This window comes from Vanellus vanellus, assembly GCF_965231255.1.
Source record: "Vanellus vanellus genome assembly, chromosome: 1".
In the NCBI taxonomy this organism is placed as follows: Eukaryota; Metazoa; Chordata; class Aves; order Charadriiformes; family Charadriidae; genus Vanellus; species Vanellus vanellus.
The window spans coordinates 178,090,216-178,108,592 of NC_138905.1; the positions used below are offsets into that span (position 1 = coordinate 178,090,216).

At 35.9% G+C, this 18,377-nt stretch overlaps 1 protein-coding gene across 4 annotated transcripts in view; it reads left to right on the forward strand.

The window, feature by feature from the left end:
- Positions 1 to 18,377, forward strand: part of DACH1 (dachshund family transcription factor 1) — a gene marked incomplete at its 5' end in the record, with an annotated part of 370,375 nt that overhangs the window by 232,719 nt on the left and 119,279 nt on the right. Inside the window, 2 exons of one of the 4 annotated variants that reach the window (XM_082494621.1) lie at positions 17,398 to 17,553; positions 18,100 to 18,272. The exons of 2 other annotated variants lie outside the window; for them this stretch is intronic. In XM_082494621.1, coding sequence (XP_082350747.1) covers positions 17,398 to 17,553; positions 18,100 to 18,272 — 329 coding nt within the window. The remainder of the gene's footprint in view (positions 1 to 17,397; positions 17,554 to 18,099; positions 18,273 to 18,377) is intronic. One more of the 4 variants, XM_082494622.1, reaches the window with a different exon arrangement.

Here is an 18,377-nt window from a genome sequence, read left to right on the forward strand (position 1 = left end):
GTACATGTGGATATTATCAGAAACAAATGATAACGTATAATAAGTTTGGGTTTATGTAAGTACTGTTTTAAATTATTTAAGGAGTAGAATAAAAGGTCATGAATTACCTTTAGTAGTATTTTCAGTTCTGTGTAGCAGACGTGTATAGTCAAAGACTAAATGGTGAATAAGAGTCTGACTATCAAAAGCAATTGTTGGGATCAAAGTCACGATCAGTCTATGTACTGATCATTTTGTATTTGGACAGTGACTTTAACCTTGTTTGCCATAACATAGCCACGTGCAATACTAAATATCTTTGCACTTCGTTTTAGTTTTAATTTTAAGTAATTGCATCCAGCAGATGCCTTGATGCACAAAAGTGTCATATAATCCATGTAATTATAGTTTCTGCCTATTCATTTGTTAGCTATGTTTACAGGCAAGAAGCAGGTTTGTATTTTTTCAAAATATGTGCATGGTAAGCACTAAATCTAAGACTTATAAAAACATTATCAATATGTTCTAATTAATATTTGCTCTTTTCCTTAAGCTATTATGAGGATACTTAATGCACAGCCTAAAATTAGAGTTGACAATTGCAAATACAATCCAACCAACATAGTAATAAAATCAATACTTACATTTCCCTTGGGGCCACTATTTACTGTTTGCTGTGCCATTTCCTTAATGGAATGGCAGTTATGTTTGCAGAAACCTTGTAACTATGATTTTTATATTTTAACTAAAAGCAGCTTTCCTGAAGTAGTATGATTAAAAAAGAATCTGGAGTTGCTTTCAGAAAATTGCTGTAAACATTTTGCAGCCAGTTTTAACAAAGACTAAAAAGAAACATCTTTTCATAGTAAATGTCACTGTATTCTAAGATGAATTATTTGTAATGTCTAAACTCTTTTCAGTTGCACTGCAATAGACGTTTTCCTTAATCTTGAAATACTTCCCTGATTTGTTTTTAGTTTCACTTACTTGGTTCAAATTATTCTTAATCACTGAAAGCTCATTCCTGTGCGGAGGTCTGCAATGTTCTCAAAGTGTACAAGGGAGTCTGGCAGTTTATTTGACTTAGCAAATTAAAATAATGGAGGAAAGCATGATCTTCAAGATGAGTCATCGCAGCTGTCGCACAGGTCTAATTCTGGTCTTTTGACTTGGTGCTTCTTTCACTGAAGTTTGTCGTTATCTTTATCTGGCAGGGCAGCGGGCATTTCTGTGCCTTGCACTGTAACTGTATAGTACAGAAAGCACGGATGGTATAGTTGACATTTTTAGTGTACACAAGTGTCGTGTGTGTTCGCATATTCAGTGTAATATTTCTCGAACGATCCCTGACAAGAGGGGCGGGCGTCTGAATGAAAATCTGTGAGTTATCATGACTTAATAATTTGTTCCTTATGGGGTTCTGCTGACCACACTGGGTGTTCTTGGCATAGGTGAAGTTTAGGGTAACAGGTTCTGTCGTAAGACGTGGCCGCTTACTTTGGCTCAACTATCAGGGATTAATTATTAGCTCTAATTATTAACTAATTATTGCCTTTAATCACGTGGCCATATCCTAAACTTTCACTGCTTTCACTGCCATTCTGCAACTATTATTTTGAACAGCATTCCTATAAGCAGCGTACTTGTAGTCTGCATCACCGCCTGTTTATAGTCGCTGTAAGCACTTTGCATGTTAGGAGCACTTGAGTATCCATTCCATGTGAAATGTTGACATTTCAGGATCTGCATTCGTTCCACTTGTGGCGATACGCCAAAATTGCAAAGTATGGAATGCAAAAGAAATTTTGAAATACGTTCATTCGAAAACACTGGAATTAGAAATGCTTTGCTTTAGTGATGTGGAAAGTATACATGTATTGAAAAATGTGTAAAATAGAAAATAAATCTATAAAAGTATAATATAAGACAATATATAAACCAAAATATTGCTGAATTGAACTGAAATAATCCTAGAACAAAATGGAAGTTTAGGACAAGGTACTTTAGTTCGGTTCTGAATGTTTTTGTAACTTTTATGTTACAAATGTTTTTTTCAATTGCAAAGTTCCAAGTAACTTTTCCATTAGGATGCTTTTAAAAATTATGTTGGATGTTGTCTTTTACATGTATATATAAGAGTATGCCGATGTGTATACATAGTACAGTTTATGTATAGGCTGTGTCTTCAGTAACCACTGTATAACTTAGTAAAATTTTAAGCTGAAATTTTTATCTAAAATACCTTTCTTTCATGTCTGCCCCCAGGCCATTATGCATTGGCCTGGGCTTCAACAGCAGCAATGATTCAGCTTCCGCGGAGAGCGAGTCAGGAGAGACATACCTTTCAGTATTCAAATATTTTCATTTGTTTTAATGCTTTTAAGCTTCAGAGGAGGGAGTTAAAAATTGATATTGAGATGACACTAGAATACCTGTTTCTGATCACTTGAAAATCGATAGAAAATAGATAGAAATTTCTGCAGTTGTGTTTCATATGCCATTAGACTTAGCTGCACTGGTACGGTCTGGACACACAGGTCCCCACGATCCTGCTAAACCTGCTGTCCAGCAGTTTTGCAAGAAAAAAAAACCAACCACATTCTTTTGGGACTTCTAACTTTTGTTTTCTAAATTACATTAGTACAAGCATTTTCAGCACTTTGTGGCTGTTACCATAGAAGAAAGTCTCGCAGTTTGTTTTTTTTGGTTTGGCAGGTGTAATTCCCTGCACTTTACTAGTATAATGCTTTATAACATCTTTCAAGGATACTGTGTTTCTTGGCAAACTCACTAGATTGCCCAGAACAGGATGGTAAAATCAGTCTGACTTCCATACATACCAGTGAAAAACTTTGTGTAGATCTGATAGAAGCTAGATTAATCCCATCATCAGAAAACAAACAAACAAACAAACAAACAAATCCCCCATGTACTTTAAAGTTTTTCCCAAAATGATTTAATTCCTTGAGTCATAGAATTTGTTTTATGCAAACCCACTGTACTCAGTGGCATCAGCAAACTTCATTTTCATTAATATTTGGCCAAAGTAATTGTGTGAACAGAATCCTAGACCCATTCAAGGAAACACATTTTGAAACAGGATATTGAAAATAAAGTCCATAGGACAACAAAAGTCAGTTTACATGCTGATGTCAGCATGTGTGTGCGGCGATAAAGCCAAGCTCTGTTCATGATAAAGATAAATTCATATCCAAGTCTTTAATAAAAAACAAAACTGATGTTAGCTTTTCACATTAAAGTCAGAAGCGTCTTTGTAACTCTTCCCACAGACTCGATTGTTGGGAACAAAAGTTACGTCCTGTTCAGAAAAAAAATTAATCACTCAAGTTATTACGTAGGGTGTACTGTGTATTCCAGGCTGCAGCTTTATACTGAAACCTTTGAAGAGGCTGCCCATACCTCCCAAATGTTGTAATTGATACAGAATCACTGCTATACAACAGCTGCAATAACAAGGTGCTGCTGCCTTTACTTTAATCTACCTCTCTTTCTGCCAGTTTATTATGTTTTGAATTTATTCTTTTGTAGATCTGTGAGCTATCTTTCTTATGGAAATTAATCTTTTTAAAAGATTTGTACTCTCATTTTCAAACACTAATACATTCATTCAAGTATCCCATTATTCAGAACCAGCTGGCTTTTTATCTAGTGATATTTACTTCAAAAAGCCAAGTTAAATGGTATCATAGATTAATTCTCAGGGCACAGGAAAGCTTTTTTAGAGAAAAAGAGATTTGGTAATTACTTAGAATATCGCAATAAAATCACAGAACATGTCAAAAATGCGTTATATAATCTGTCATAATACGAAACTTCAAAAAAAAGTTAATTCACTGAATTGAACATAGTATGTGGCATCAGTATATGATTTTTAAGTGGAACATTATGTAAGGATAAAACTTTGCTGTGATTTATAATAAGCTATGTCATGATTTTTAGTTGTGTATTTTTTCTTTGCAGAAAGCACTGAAACTTCAAAAAGGGCATTATCCACTGAAATTTCTTACATAAATCAAACTGGAAATAAGACACATTTTACAATTCAATTTAAGATCCCACAGAGACAATAATGTTGCAAGCTGTGCATTTTGCAGAGTAATATAGTAATGTCTAGTTTGCATTTTTGAAAAACCAAATTAATCACACTTTATTGAATATGTTGAAGCAAACCTAAAATTCATCTATTATTAAAAAACTTGTGCAACAAACACAAACTATATTTTATACATAAAGGACAAACTCATTTATTCATTAGGTTAAAACACTTGGAGTTTGCATTTTGTAGCTATGAAAGAAATGACATTTGCTATCTGTTCTTCTTTTTTAAATTTTTCAAAGCATTATGTTCAGAGTAACCTGCTTGAAAAATTGTACTAATACTTTAACACAGTATCAATCCTGAAGACGGCACAGAAATCCCTGTGGAAACTGAGGGTTGTCTTGATTTTTAAATTTCCTTTTTTACTGAATCACTTAGCAGGACAAATACTCTGTTATCATATATCTCATATTTAAATAAGATTTTTTTATCCCTTGATAGATTAACCACAAGATAATAGAGTTTTTAGCCAATTTTTAGCATTTGTATATCCCTTGAGCTAACATGCCTCGGCACTGCTTTGAATTAGAACTTGTGTCTTTGTACTCAGCTGTGCTCAGACAGGTACATCAAAACAACTGGAACGAAATTTGGGCCTTAGTCAAGTCTCACTGACTTCAACGGAAAGAGGATTTCAGTCTTAACCTTTTAAAGGGAAAGATATTTAAAAATTATTTGTAGATGTTTTTCAGTTATGGAGTATAATTGTGGAATTACGTATTCTACATCTTGCAGGGCATCTAAGCTGTATGCCAAATTTGTATGCTAAATGTCAGGTGCTGCTACTTATAATTCCATTTCTAGGAATATCACTCTAAGTTATTCTGGCCTTTGGGCCAAATTTGATTTCTAGGATTTGATTTCTAGAATAATTGTTGCCTGTTAATGATTTATCTGTATACTTGTGTCTTGATGATTTAAAAGTGACAAATGCAGCTTTTACTGTAAACCAGTAGTCATTACATTTATTTTTGTCAGAAGTCTCTCTTGACTATATTGATTGATTGCAAAACCGAAGCTTTTGAAAAAATGTTCAAGTTTGTTTTAAAGACACAAAAATCTTAAATCAGAGTAAAACTGTTTTTAGAATTTGCAAAAGCAGACACAATTTTTTGCATAATTTTTCCTTGAGCGTCAGGAATACTTCTGGCCCTTGTCCGGTATTTTAGTTTTTAATTTGCCTAAAGAGTTTTGAATCTAAAATGAACGTTGTTGCTTTTCTTGACTTAAGCAGGGTGCATTGCAGAGGTTCAGTTCACTTATGTTTTCTTATATGAAGAATAATAACAAGCTTGACAACACATTATGCACACGTTTTTTTCATGACACATGCATATTAGTTGTGTTTGACAGAGGAAGAGACCTCTTAGGCCCCATTGAGAAGCACTTAAAGGACATTCATGAGAGCGTTCTCAGATGAGTTTAGTACTCAAGAAAATGACATGGTTTTGCAGTCCAATACTTAAGAAGAATCTGCTGTGGCTTCTCTGTGCTGGACAAAGTGGAGACTGGGTTGTGCTGAAGGTGGACAGATACAGTGGTTACAACAACCCGCCATTTTTGATTTATCAGTGATGATCCCAGAATACCAGTCCCTGGGCATCAGACTGTCCCAGCAGCCCTTAAAAGATCTCTGGGACTCTGCTTTGTCTAACACTCTCACACAATCAAAGTGCAGACTTGGAAACCTATTCTTAATATCGTAATAGGGGCGTGAGATAACATGCTCACCTGCTCTTGAAGAGACAGCATCATGGTTCCTTGGGTTACACCAAGAAAACTATCATGGTAGAAGCTAACAGTTTTTCAGAATAACCCATTCAACAACATGCCTAGCATTGTGCATTAAAGAAAACACTAGACAAAGATTTACACCCAGATCCTTCTCATCTGACTTGAGGTAGCTAAAAATTAGCAGTGCCAACTTATCTGTAGGCAATAATGCTCTATAATGATGGATTATACACAATAAAACACACTGCCAGCTCCAGCGTGGTAGAACAATTTCAAGCCACCATAATGGAGTCCAGACAACCAGCTGAGGTGTTTTCATATGGCTTTGAGAAACTTCGGATGAGGACAATATAAAATGCTAATGCATGGTAACATCTCCTTGTTTGTAGGGCTTAAGCCTGAGAGACTTAACATGGAGAAACATCTTTATCCATTTGGTGTGCAGAGGACCGAACACAGGCTGCTGAGAAGGAACACCTTGTTATTATATAATAGCCGCCAGATAGACACTAGTCAAGAAACTTGTCCAGAAAGCAAGAGACCTGGGAGCAGCAGTTATCTTTATCCACATTGTACCCACAATTCTGACCTGAAGAATGTTATTACTAATTGAGTCAAGGCAGGGTGAAGAAAAAGTACTTTTTTGTCTATGTATGTACCAGTTGTCTCTCCTGTTATGCACCTTCTCTTATCTGTGACCAGCTGAATTACTGGTCATGAGGAAAGATTGATGGAGTTAGGATCCAGAATATGACATGTCCTTACATCTTCTCCTGACCAGTGAAGGAGTCTACCATCCTGATTTTTACCAGGCGAGTTGGATCTGGATGTAAATCCCTTGCTCGGAATTTTGTCTAAGACACGGTCAGACATATTGTTTATAGTACAGTTAAAAGGTGCATGTGTTCTGCACAAATTGGTTTTATATAAGATACTAGAATTACTAGAATGACTGTAAACTCATGTGGTATAGTGCAGAGTACTAAAACTTGGTATAATAGCTTAGGAGAACTTTCTTGTCCTAGAACTATTACAGGAAAAAAAAAGAGACAATTCTAAAGCCAATATTGAATAAATTATCATAACATGCTATCATTTAATGACAGCAGGCTTTTGTGTCAAACACTGGCTTGGATCTTTTGTCTCTTCCACAGTAGGTGGAAATTTTTGACGCTAGAGATGACTGTTGGTGACAGTGATCCAGACGTCTTCAGAAGCAAAGATAAATAAATATTTCTTTTTAAATAACTTAAAGGTAGCGATGTCTTTCCGTTTCGAAAGTGAAACGAGAATACCAAAACGAATTAGAAAATATTTAAGCCCCCTCCCCAAATCACAGAAATCCAAGAAAATATTTTAAAATTTACTGTTTAAGATATATCACTTTCATATTCCTACCCTCTTAATCCAATTTAATACTTTTGGCTGCCTCTGCCTTAAGAGTTTGCCTTTGATCATTTTGGTAAGGCTCCAGTCAGAAAAACAGCAGCAGTTGTGAATGGAGTAGGGTGTCAATATGTAAATAAATAGGGCAATGTTGGTAGACTAGATCTCGAAGAGAAAATGATCCTTTTTGCATAAACAGCAGCGATTGTGAGAAGCAACTAGAACAGATAAGCATGTATATAGAATTTTGTTACTGAGTAGTCTGTTGCCTGCATATATGTACTGTTCCTTACAGCATTTTCAGACTGCAAGCCCTTTGGGGCCAGGACTGTCCACCTGCTCTAACTATCACATATTATTACTACTCCTGCTACTGCTAGTCGTAGTAGTTGTCATTTTTTTCATGGTCATCCTGAGAAAACAATAAATCGTGTGCAAGAACAGTTTCAGTAGTCCAGAAACAAGACCCGGGATCCGTGCATGAACTCTTAGATAAGATTTCCTTCTTTAAGTAACAGAATGGCACCGTCCTCTGCCTTGGGACATGGAAATACAGAAAAAAAAAAAAAACTAAAGGCTTAAGTGCACAATGAAGTTACTGTAGCATAATGAAGTACCGAATAACAGCTGAGCTGTAATAATGATTCTTAGTCAGCGTCGAACGCAAGACAATATATGTGCTAAACCTCAATGAAGGAAGCATGATTCACGGTATGATTTTGTTTGCTAGGCCGAGTACACTGAATTTGGAGCTGGTTGACGTATAGGCTCCTTATACAAATCCAAGTGTGTGAAAAGAGGGTGTTCTAGTAAATTTCTAGCTGACAATGGGTTGTGTGGTTTGCGTGTGTGTGTGACATGAAGGCAGAGGTGGACACACAGATCCGTACATATATGTTTAGGTAACACTGAAGTGGTGAAGTTGTGTATCTAAAAGCTAGAAAAGGGGCATTAATAATAATAACAATAACAATAATAATAATAATAATAATAATAATAATAATAATAATAATAATAATAATAATAATATAGCAAGTAATTATAATATTTTATTAAAAGATAGAACTATTAGTCTTATGATAATAATGATTATATAATAATGTCTTAAAATATAGAATAATAATAATTATTGTTATTATTATAATTGATATCACTGGATTCCTTTGAGTTGCAAGCCCATTACGCGCTGCAAATTTACCAAAAGACTATATAAGACCTAAAAATTATAGCCTATATCAGAAAGGTCATGAGAGCGCTAAATCAAAGCTGTGCCGGCGACTCAAGAGTAAGACAATTCCTCCTGAAGCTCTGAGCCAGCACCTGCTTCCCAACAGAGGAGGAGATGCAAGAACTCATGCGGTCTTGCAGCTTTCCTGCAGCAGTGTCGTGGTTTGGGAAGTCTTGTGCGGAAGAGACACGGCGTCAATTCGGCAGCCTCTGTTCCCTGGGCAGGGTGCATCCAGCGCCGCACGGCTCATCAAGCCAAGATCTGGGCAAACACAAATCCTTCTTTTCCCTGAAGGGGAAACCCAGCCGTGGCCTCCAGAGAGCCTCTGAAACTTGTTGCAGCTGGCGGGGTTTCACACAGCCAACTTGTGGTTATTTCCCCAGAAAGCATAGGGACATAATTGCTATGGCACCTTGCTACCAAAGTTGCTTAAGACTGGATATTAATCTTGTATTATTAGTAAGGACCATTGGGTTTTTTTTTTTTTTTTTCCTTTTTTGACAGTTTAGCCTTGTTTTCTAAGAAAATGACCAAAATATCAATGAGTAAAAATCTGAAGAATAATGTTTAAGAAGGTATTCTGTGCGCAACTTTTTAGAGCCCATGTTGAGTTCATGCAGTGTTCGTGCTGGAAATGGAAATATTCATCAACTATTTTTTTTTTTTTTTAAATCATCAATAAACAGGATTACCCGTACTATGTCAACCTCCATGCTTTGCATTTTCATTCCTGGTGGATCTTTTTCTGAATAGACTGAACTGAGTTTACAGAGGCGTTCTCGCTTTTAGTTTCAGTGCTTCAAGTCCAATATATCTTACAACTCTTATTTTTCTGTACCGTTAACACAGCTGAAACAGGTGGGGCAAAGTGCGGTCAGTCTAATGGTATGTATCTTTTTATTTACTAAAGACATTCGGTAACTTGGGATTCTCACTTTATGCACTTCATCTATGAATACTTTTTGCATTTTAGTATATTTACTGAGGATTTTCTCCTTTTTTTTTCTGTTAGTTTGTTGTGTTATAGGACTGTCACCTTTACTTAGGTGTTCTGAAAATCTGCAGGATTTTTCTTTTTGAGTTAAAGGGGCAGTAATTAGGTTATTATTTTTAAAAAAAACTTTTTGGGTCACTCAGGATAATTCTTTAGTAAAGATAAAAGAGGGAAGGCAACTTACTGATTAGACATATGGTGTATTGCTTTGGTTTGCTTTTTTTGTTTTTGAGCACTGCTGGTATAGAATTAGATGCAGTGAAACCTCAGACTGGAGGTAGTAAGGGTCAGAAATCATGGTCCACAACGACTGAGGAATTGCCTACATCAGACCAGTGTGGGCGTTAAGCACAAACTCCCATCCAAATTCACATTTTCTGCAAAGCTTAGGCGCTTGCCCATCGGCCTGAATCACAGTGCTGTCGCTCAGAAACTCAAACCTGCATCTTTCTCCTTAGACAATTTTCTGGATCTGTCTGTTTTAGTTTCCAGTGTACTAAAAATGAAGCCTATTATACTGAGCCTATTATACTCCTTATACAGAGCAAAAAATTGAATGAGGATAACTTCTTTCTTTATAAACTGGAGCAACAGGGGATCTTGTGCTAAAACTACTTAAATCCATATTTCCAAGACAATGTTCTAAACAAGAAGTTAAATACTACTCAGCCAGGCGTATTCTGTCTCACCTGTTCCATAAGCACACAGAAAATATTCATATACACAATTACACACAATGAGACTAAATAGTAACATATTAATTATCTATTAAATGGCAAATTTTAATAAATAAGCACATACAACTATAATCGAGATGTTCACTAAATAATTTGTGATGTTCATCATGTTGAGTGATAAAGAAAATGCAGTTTTCTGCTGATTTTGGTTGACTTCTGATAGCTCATTAGTCTTCATATTCTAGAAATTCTACATCGAGGGACTAGCTGTAATTCTAGCTTTCTGCTCTGAAGTTAACATATTTTCCCAGGTGTACCTGACAGTAAAATGTTTTCCAGTTATTATTTTCCTGAATACAGTGCCTACATCTGCATCTAATTTTTTATTTCTTGATGAAGTTACAAATTTACTTCTATATGTCTAACTTGCACTCTTATCTCATAACATCACATAACCATAAAAATAAAGTGTATATTATCTATGAAATGAGGAAAAGTTAGGTATTTGCGAAAGGGGACAAATGGAAAATCTATTTTTAGGTAAATGTCACACAGCTTGTAACTGAGTTGCTGAGCTTTCACTTGTGTTGGACAGTTTCATGCATTTGTGTCAGACAGTTTCATTATTCATTAAATTGACTTTATAAAAAGCTTTTTCTCTGTTAATCTTTTTGGTGAAATAATGAAGGATTAGTATAAAATATAGCATGTATAGTCCATGGGATTCATTGTCACTGTAAAAAAAAAAAAATTCTTTAACTTATTAGTTCATATAAATTCAGTATTTTCTGATTCATGATTAAGCATATGCTCTGATATTCAGCATGTAGAATTCCATCTTATTTCCTGAAATTACCAGTTTGTACTACAGCTTTTATTTATCCGACCATGAATACAGAAAGGGTGAGTAAAGTGGGTACAAATCTGATTTACAGTGCAGAGTGCAGTTATCATTTCTCTGCCATTGCCAAGAAAAACCTATGCAATAAAATTAAGACAGTGAGTGAAGCAGTCAACATGATTGAGGCTAAAACCTGTTATCCAGATTGCTACTGTTGTCTGCAAAGACGAAACTGTATGTGATTTCAAGGGTTTTCTTGGCTTATCCTTCATATATTTCTGTGGGAAAATATTTATCAAAGAATAGTTCTTGGGTTTTGGTGTTTTGTTTTGTTTTGTTTTGTTTTGTTTTGTTTTGTTTTGTTTTGTTTTGTTTTGTTTTGTTTTGTTTTCCAGAATTTGCTGCTATACCTATTTATGCTCTGTTGTGATAATAGCAGAACTACAAATACCAGACCCATAAGCCCACTGTGTTAAAGAAAACTATAAAAACTTTCAATTATCAGGCCACATTGCTCACGGTCTATTTAAGAGCCTAAACATGATTATATAACCATAAAAATAACAAGGCAAGGCTTTTTAAGGGGAAAAAGAATTAAAAAATCATTTTCTAAAGCAGAATACAAAGTGTTTGAGAGAAGTTTTGGGAAACTTACTATTTTCCTGTGAGATAATACTTGCTCTCTGGATCACTTGGTGGTCTCAGAAGAGGTAGTAATACTTTTGTTTTAAAGTGTCAATAATATGAGACAGATACTGTTTACATATGGTAAAGATCTTTTTGCTTTTAATGATACAGCAGTAATATAGATTTCTTACAAAAGTGCCTTTATCTATAGGTGTCTGTCCTTTATACAGTCTCACAACACTCATATATTGCAGGTAAATACTATAACTGATTTCAGGAGACTGAATTATACAAAAACGGAATCACAAATTTACAGTAATTCAAAGTCTAAAGCAGCAGGATTTCATGTGGATAGTTCTATGAAGAGGTCTCCTCACTGCCAGAATGCTAAGATTACCAACTTTTAGCACACTGATTATGCATATTTTCCAGTGGCCATAAATAGCCTAGATAGTGAGTAGTCCACTTCAGAAAAATGAGCCAACACAGCTGATACCGATGCTTTGTTTGGTAATTGTTGCTGAGATACAAATTGTTTCAGCAAACACAGAAGATAACAGCAAGATTAGGGGACTGAAAGAAGATCAGTAGTGCACAAAAAGAAAAAAAAAAAAGTGGTGATTTGAGTTGTTAATAGAAGCTCAGGCTGGCTTTTGTGTTTTTGCCATGTGATATTGCTTGTGTATGTAATAGTACCTGAAACTGTTCCTGAGCCAGGGATGGGATTCACTTGCCTAGAGACAGGCTTGAAGCGTTCTTCTGGGATGCCGTAAAATGTACAAGTTTTCCACATGAAAGGAAGGGGAAGACCTGAGGGCCTGGCAGATAGCCTATTTTAATTTCTAAAATCCACCTGTAATTAAGAAAGGTTTGGTTTAGTTGCCTAGACATAAGAACGTGCTACTATCTTAGATACCCTCGAGTATTCTGCCTCATCTCCGTCTCCAGATAGCCATGGGGTCTCTTGCAGGTGCTGTGTTGTACTCACCAACCCTGCGAGACATGTCGCAAATTATTTTGGCCATCTCAGCATCTTTAGGCAATTGAGTCTGAGAGAAAGACTGCTGTGGTCCCCGGAACCAGGAGATTCAGATTCCGCTGACCAAAGATACGTCTGTCCCTCACAGAGGGAGCTCCGCGGTTCTCCAGACCCTGTTGGTTAGATGCCTGTTGACTAGCACGGGAACTAAACTGCTCAGCTCACATTGCAGGAACCTAAATTTAGGCAAGCCGAATTCCAATGAGGACAGAATGAGAAAGGAAAAGGAGGAAACAAATCAGAGATGTGATTGTATAAATGAGTCCGGTACATTTAGATCAGGGTTTGTTTGTGAGGCTGATATTGTACAGTCTAGTTTTCTGCTTCAATTTCTTTTTCTTAGCTGCATTACCTTCCAGTCCAGAATTGTTTTCATTTATTATTACCATCCTTAGCTACCTAATTGTGCTACTAATGAATACAAATAATCCGGGCATCAGGCTTTTCCAGACCCACTTCAGTGTACAAGTAATGGTTTGTTGTGTAACTGCTGATTACGGGAGAAGTAACTCACGTTATGGAAGATATGCGCTGAAATGTTGGTGATGGGGAAACCACTGAATTCTGTGGTCTGCCTTTTAAATCATGACAATGTATTGCCATTTTTGTTCCAGCAGGTTGTCGGTGATGAGTAAATGTGAGACAATCTGAGCACGGTTTTTAAGGATGTGTACTTACATTTGGAACTTCAATTTCAAATTTGTGAGTGCTCATATCAGCACTATCACACATGAAATACGTAGCTGGCTACCAAATTGCCTATTCAAGTGCGCATGTATGGGGTTTGAGCACTCAACATTAAGCATCTGCATTTCAAAATTGGATCCCTTGTGCTTGAAAGCCTTGAAAATGCTACTCTGTGGTCAGCCTAGTGCAGCATCAATTGAAATGCAGTTTGAATGCAATGTAGAGCTTCCAATTGCTGCTTCAGAAAGTGTTATGCTGAATCTGGAACACTTTGCATAATTTAATTAATTATGCCACTAAAAACTGATTTTCTCTCAATTTAAAGCAAACAGCTTTTATGAGGGTGAACTGCAGCACCCAGGGATATCAGGTGTCCAAGCTTTTAATCCTATTACAAAGACTTGACAACCACTGATGGAAACTGGAAAAACATAAGCCTCCAGCAGGGCAACAAGTGAAGAGGAAGAAGGCAACAGATTTTTAATACTCTTTGAAACCACTGTACGCATTAAATCAAAATCAAATGTAAAAAGTGACAGAACCGGTAGCTTGCACTTAGTTGTGCAGACGGTGAGTAGTGTCTAAGGAATAACACTTATTTCGCTTTGACGTTAATGAAAATAACTGTTTCCTCTAAGAGGAAAATTGTTCCGCTTAACTAACATAAGAAAAACACAGCAAATGGCCAAGACTATTTGTATCTGTGGCTGTCCACTTAAAGTGTTCAGGAGTGCAACAGCCTGTAGTTTGAAAGTGGTTTCTAATGTTATGGATTGGATTCTGTCTATGAATCATTTTCCCTGTAAACAAATCTTGACAGATGATGCCAGAGTACAAGTATTAAAGAATCTGTCACTGACTAAACGGTAGCCTCAATACTCCGCTTTCTGAAGCTTGTCTTCTCTCTCCCAATTTATTATTGGGTTCGATATCACTCTAAAACAATAGACACTGTAATTTTGAGGCAGAAGGGAGTACCGATTTAGAAAAGCTCTAATTTCTGAGCCACATAAGCAGTGCCGTAATTGGCAATCTATGACTGACCGTGCAAAATTCTGTGACCAGGTTAGGAAGGGTCACAGCAGAATTAACTCCATCTCCATATTGAACATCAGCGTGTAACATGAAATTAACTGTACTGTAGAAGATCTTGCAAAGAAATAGGGAAAGTATCTTATTACTGGGAATTCACCAGCCCTAGAAAACACAAAAAGCTTCCTTGCTTATAGTATTAACAAATGTTCGTATAATTACTAATATATATTTATGTATTATATGTGCTCATATATACGTATGACATGGATGTCATCATGTTTTGATGGGAAAGTACAAAATGATACGCTGAAAGGATTTGTAAAATGGTGACCTTGTTAAGAATACTAGAACTTTGCATTTAAATTAGAGAATTTTGCTCCAAGTCTGAAATACAATCGTAGCCTTTTCTATCTCTGTTTTTTATAAAGAACAAAAAATAAATGTCCAAAAAAAAAAAAAAAAAGAGTTTTCGGTGGATGGTGAAGATGAGAGAGTTTGTAGCTAAAGAAACCAAGACATTCTGGCCCAGATTCATCTTACTTAAGCCGTCTAAGTCTAAGCTACTGTAAAAGCTCCTTCTGCAGTTACTGGGCAGACGAAGGCATGCCCAGAGGCCATTCATTCCATTTGTCTCTCGCAGTATTTCCCTCCCCATTTCATTTGGGCATTACCTGATCACCGGGCAGCGCTGACTTCATCCAAATCGCAGTGCAATCAGACTTGCGCTAAACTAGCCGGCCTAGCGGGCCTTCGCTGCCTTCACCTTAACCACAGCAGGACAGACAGTACCACATTGAGCAGGAAACTAGAGCAAGATGGACAAGCAGCGTGTGCTCCACTGCAAGATCCGCCGGACCGAAGTTCTCTCTTCAGCTTTTCTTAACGGATGCAAAAATTAAGATTGGGCTTGTTCTTGCTCAGGACTTGACATTGTGTAGTCAGATCTTCGGTGGTTGTTTTTTAATGAAGACCTAAGTACCACAAAAAAAATCTTTACTATTTTATGGACAAGTGCCCTGAAGATGGCATGAATGACCATTTGGAACTAGCTGTCTTCCTTTATTGAATCTGTATCTGCATCTGCATCAACACCTACATGTTGGCTGAAATTAAGTGAGGTGAACTCACTTTTTGCGTTTAACTCTCATATTTTTTAATGGATGAATATTCAGAGTGAGTGAAAAGTATATGTCACAGTGGCAAAAAGCATAAAATTAGAAAAAAGAAAACTAGAAAGAAAAAAATTGTTTTCCCAGCTAAGATTTAGCTCCTTCAATTACGTACGTGTTTGAAAGTAGGTTCATGGTTTTTTGAGTCTCTGAGTTCTCAAAATACAAGAAAACGCGTTCACTTATCTGAGGTGATGAGATTCAAGTAATGTATTAACTGCTCAACTGTGTACACTGCATAAAGATTGCAACAATTTCTTGTAAAATAATAAAAGTATCTCATATAATTGATTCTTTTCATTGTTTCACAAAATTGCTTTGTTTGATTGCAGGAGAGTTTGGACTGAATTTTCATTACCTACTTCTGAACAATTTACACTGGGATTGAGACAGTATTGAGCTAATGAGTTAGAATTTATATTGAGCCTTAACTGTCTTCATGCAGTAACTAGGGAAAGAAAATCATGGCAATAATGGAGTATTTTTCATTATAAACTATGTTGTGCAGCTTTTACAATCAGGTTTTTAATAGATCTAGAGAAATTAAATTGGAATTCTACCAACTTTTGTGCTTTTGTCATCCCGTGAAAACGATGTTAAAAAATGTCAAGACTAATGTGCTAATCCCATTTCCACTGAAGTAAGGAGGTGGTATCCGTCAAGTTGTTTTTCAGGTCCTGTTGTTCATTAAGTAGTAAGATGTATATAGAAAAACATGCAGAAATATACACTGCACTGTAATGCCTGACGCTAAATAGAAATTGAGTATAGGTTAAATAGGTCTTGACTGATATTATCCTCAAGTCCTTATCAAGAGAAATTCCCATGAAAATAGTAGAAACGCTCAAAGTCAGGAGGGTGAAATTATGCCCTACATGAAAAAGGAAGCAATCATATATTGCTGATGTGTATATTAATACTGCTGAGAATGCATGCATATATACATATTTATTAATATATTCAAACATTGTTTATTGATTGTATATGGTAAATAAACTGATGCAATGAGTGTATAGATTACTTCGTATGCGTAAGCGTACATATACTCAGTCTCAACGTTATACATAAATATGCACCATGAATAATATAAATTGTCAGATTGGAAGTTTTTAAACCTTTTATTATATGTAAATGTACAACTTAATAATTTTATATGAATTTTTAGTATTGTCCTTTAATAGTATCCTTCTGTTTAATTCTGTGGGTATTTTTTTTATGAGGAGGTCTGCAATAGTGAAAAAGTTTATTTCTCAAATGTATGAATTATTGCTCGTCTCAATACTTATTTGTCCACATTCTTCCTTGTTGTTAGTCCATTCCACTACCAGAAGACTGCAGGAATCAATTAATAACCCCTTACATTTTAATTAATAATATGAAATAAAAATTGAATATACAAAATAGAATCGTCAGCCAAGCACATATACACGCACGTTGGTGCCCTCAATAAATGGAATTTTTAGTTACTTCCTATAATGTTTATTTATTCACAAATGCAAGAATAAATATGAATGTAGTTTAAATTTTAATTGGCATAACAGGCAGTAATTTTGCAGGCAAAAATATTATCTCACCTATAAAACAAATGCCATAGTTTTACTTGCTAAAATTGGCAAAAGTATATATAAAGTATATATCAAACACAAACTTCATGCAAATGAACACAACTATAATACTTTTAGGTTTGTGTTATAACCCTTAACTTTAAAAAGTTATCCTTACATATCTTTTTCAGAAGGTGGGAAAAAAAAAATAGTTGCTCCCCCAACCCACATATTAAAAAAAAATAATAAAAAATTGCCACTTGCAAAACAGGCAAATTCAGACATTGAAAATTTGGAGTCTTCCTTCATCCAAATAATATATATTCATTCCCCACAGGCAGCAGTGATGGTTCTTGGGATAAGGAAAAACTTCAATCTCCCCCCACCCAAGGATCACAGGCCTCTGTTAACCACCCCAACTTGCCTGGACAGCATAATGTTCCAGTTAGCCATCCTCTCAACCCTCTTCAACAGAACCACCTTCTGCCAAATGGTACGGGTTGACATCTTTCAGCACTAACATTAGCAGTTATCCAATTCCTGTCTTTATTTTGTGTTTACATAAATAGGCTATGAAAAATCAAAGATGTGGGGAATATTGGAATACTTCCTTTAAAGTATTAAGCAGGGGAAGCGGAGACAGTAAAGAACAAATACATATGCAATAAAATTGATACTTAAAATAACTGCTAACCTGTGCATCAGTGGCATAATAATGCATTGCTAAGGCACCTTACAGCAGATATTTAAAAAGATAATAAACAGCCATTGCTTGGCAATGATATCATACATTACACTGATATGAACAGACTAAGAGGTCTCATAGCCTCTCCTTGTGGCTAGAAAGTCTTCATGGTTGCTAGTGATTTACCCATGCATATCCTGGAAGAGAACTGACATACATCTGCTTTGTCCTGCAGTGTGAACCATCTTGTCACCCATCGCTTGTATATTGTCCATCGGGAGGAAAAAAAAAATAAGACAATCAATGTTTTAAAAAAACGGTTTCCTTTTTTTTTTTTTTTTCCCCCTCCACCAGGATTGGAACTTCCTTTTATGATGATGCCCCACCCGTTAATTCCTGTGAGCCTACCTCCAGCATCTGTCACGATGGCAATGAGCCAGATGAATCACCTTAGTACCATCGCCAACATGGCGGCAGCAGCACAAGTGCAGAGTCCTCCATCCAGAGTTGAGACATCTGTTATTAAGGTAACTATATTAATAAAATAAATGAATTCTAGCATACTTGCAACTGTCATAACTATTGTAAAGGTGTCAGATGTTATAAGGTAAGTCATAAAGACAATATGTATG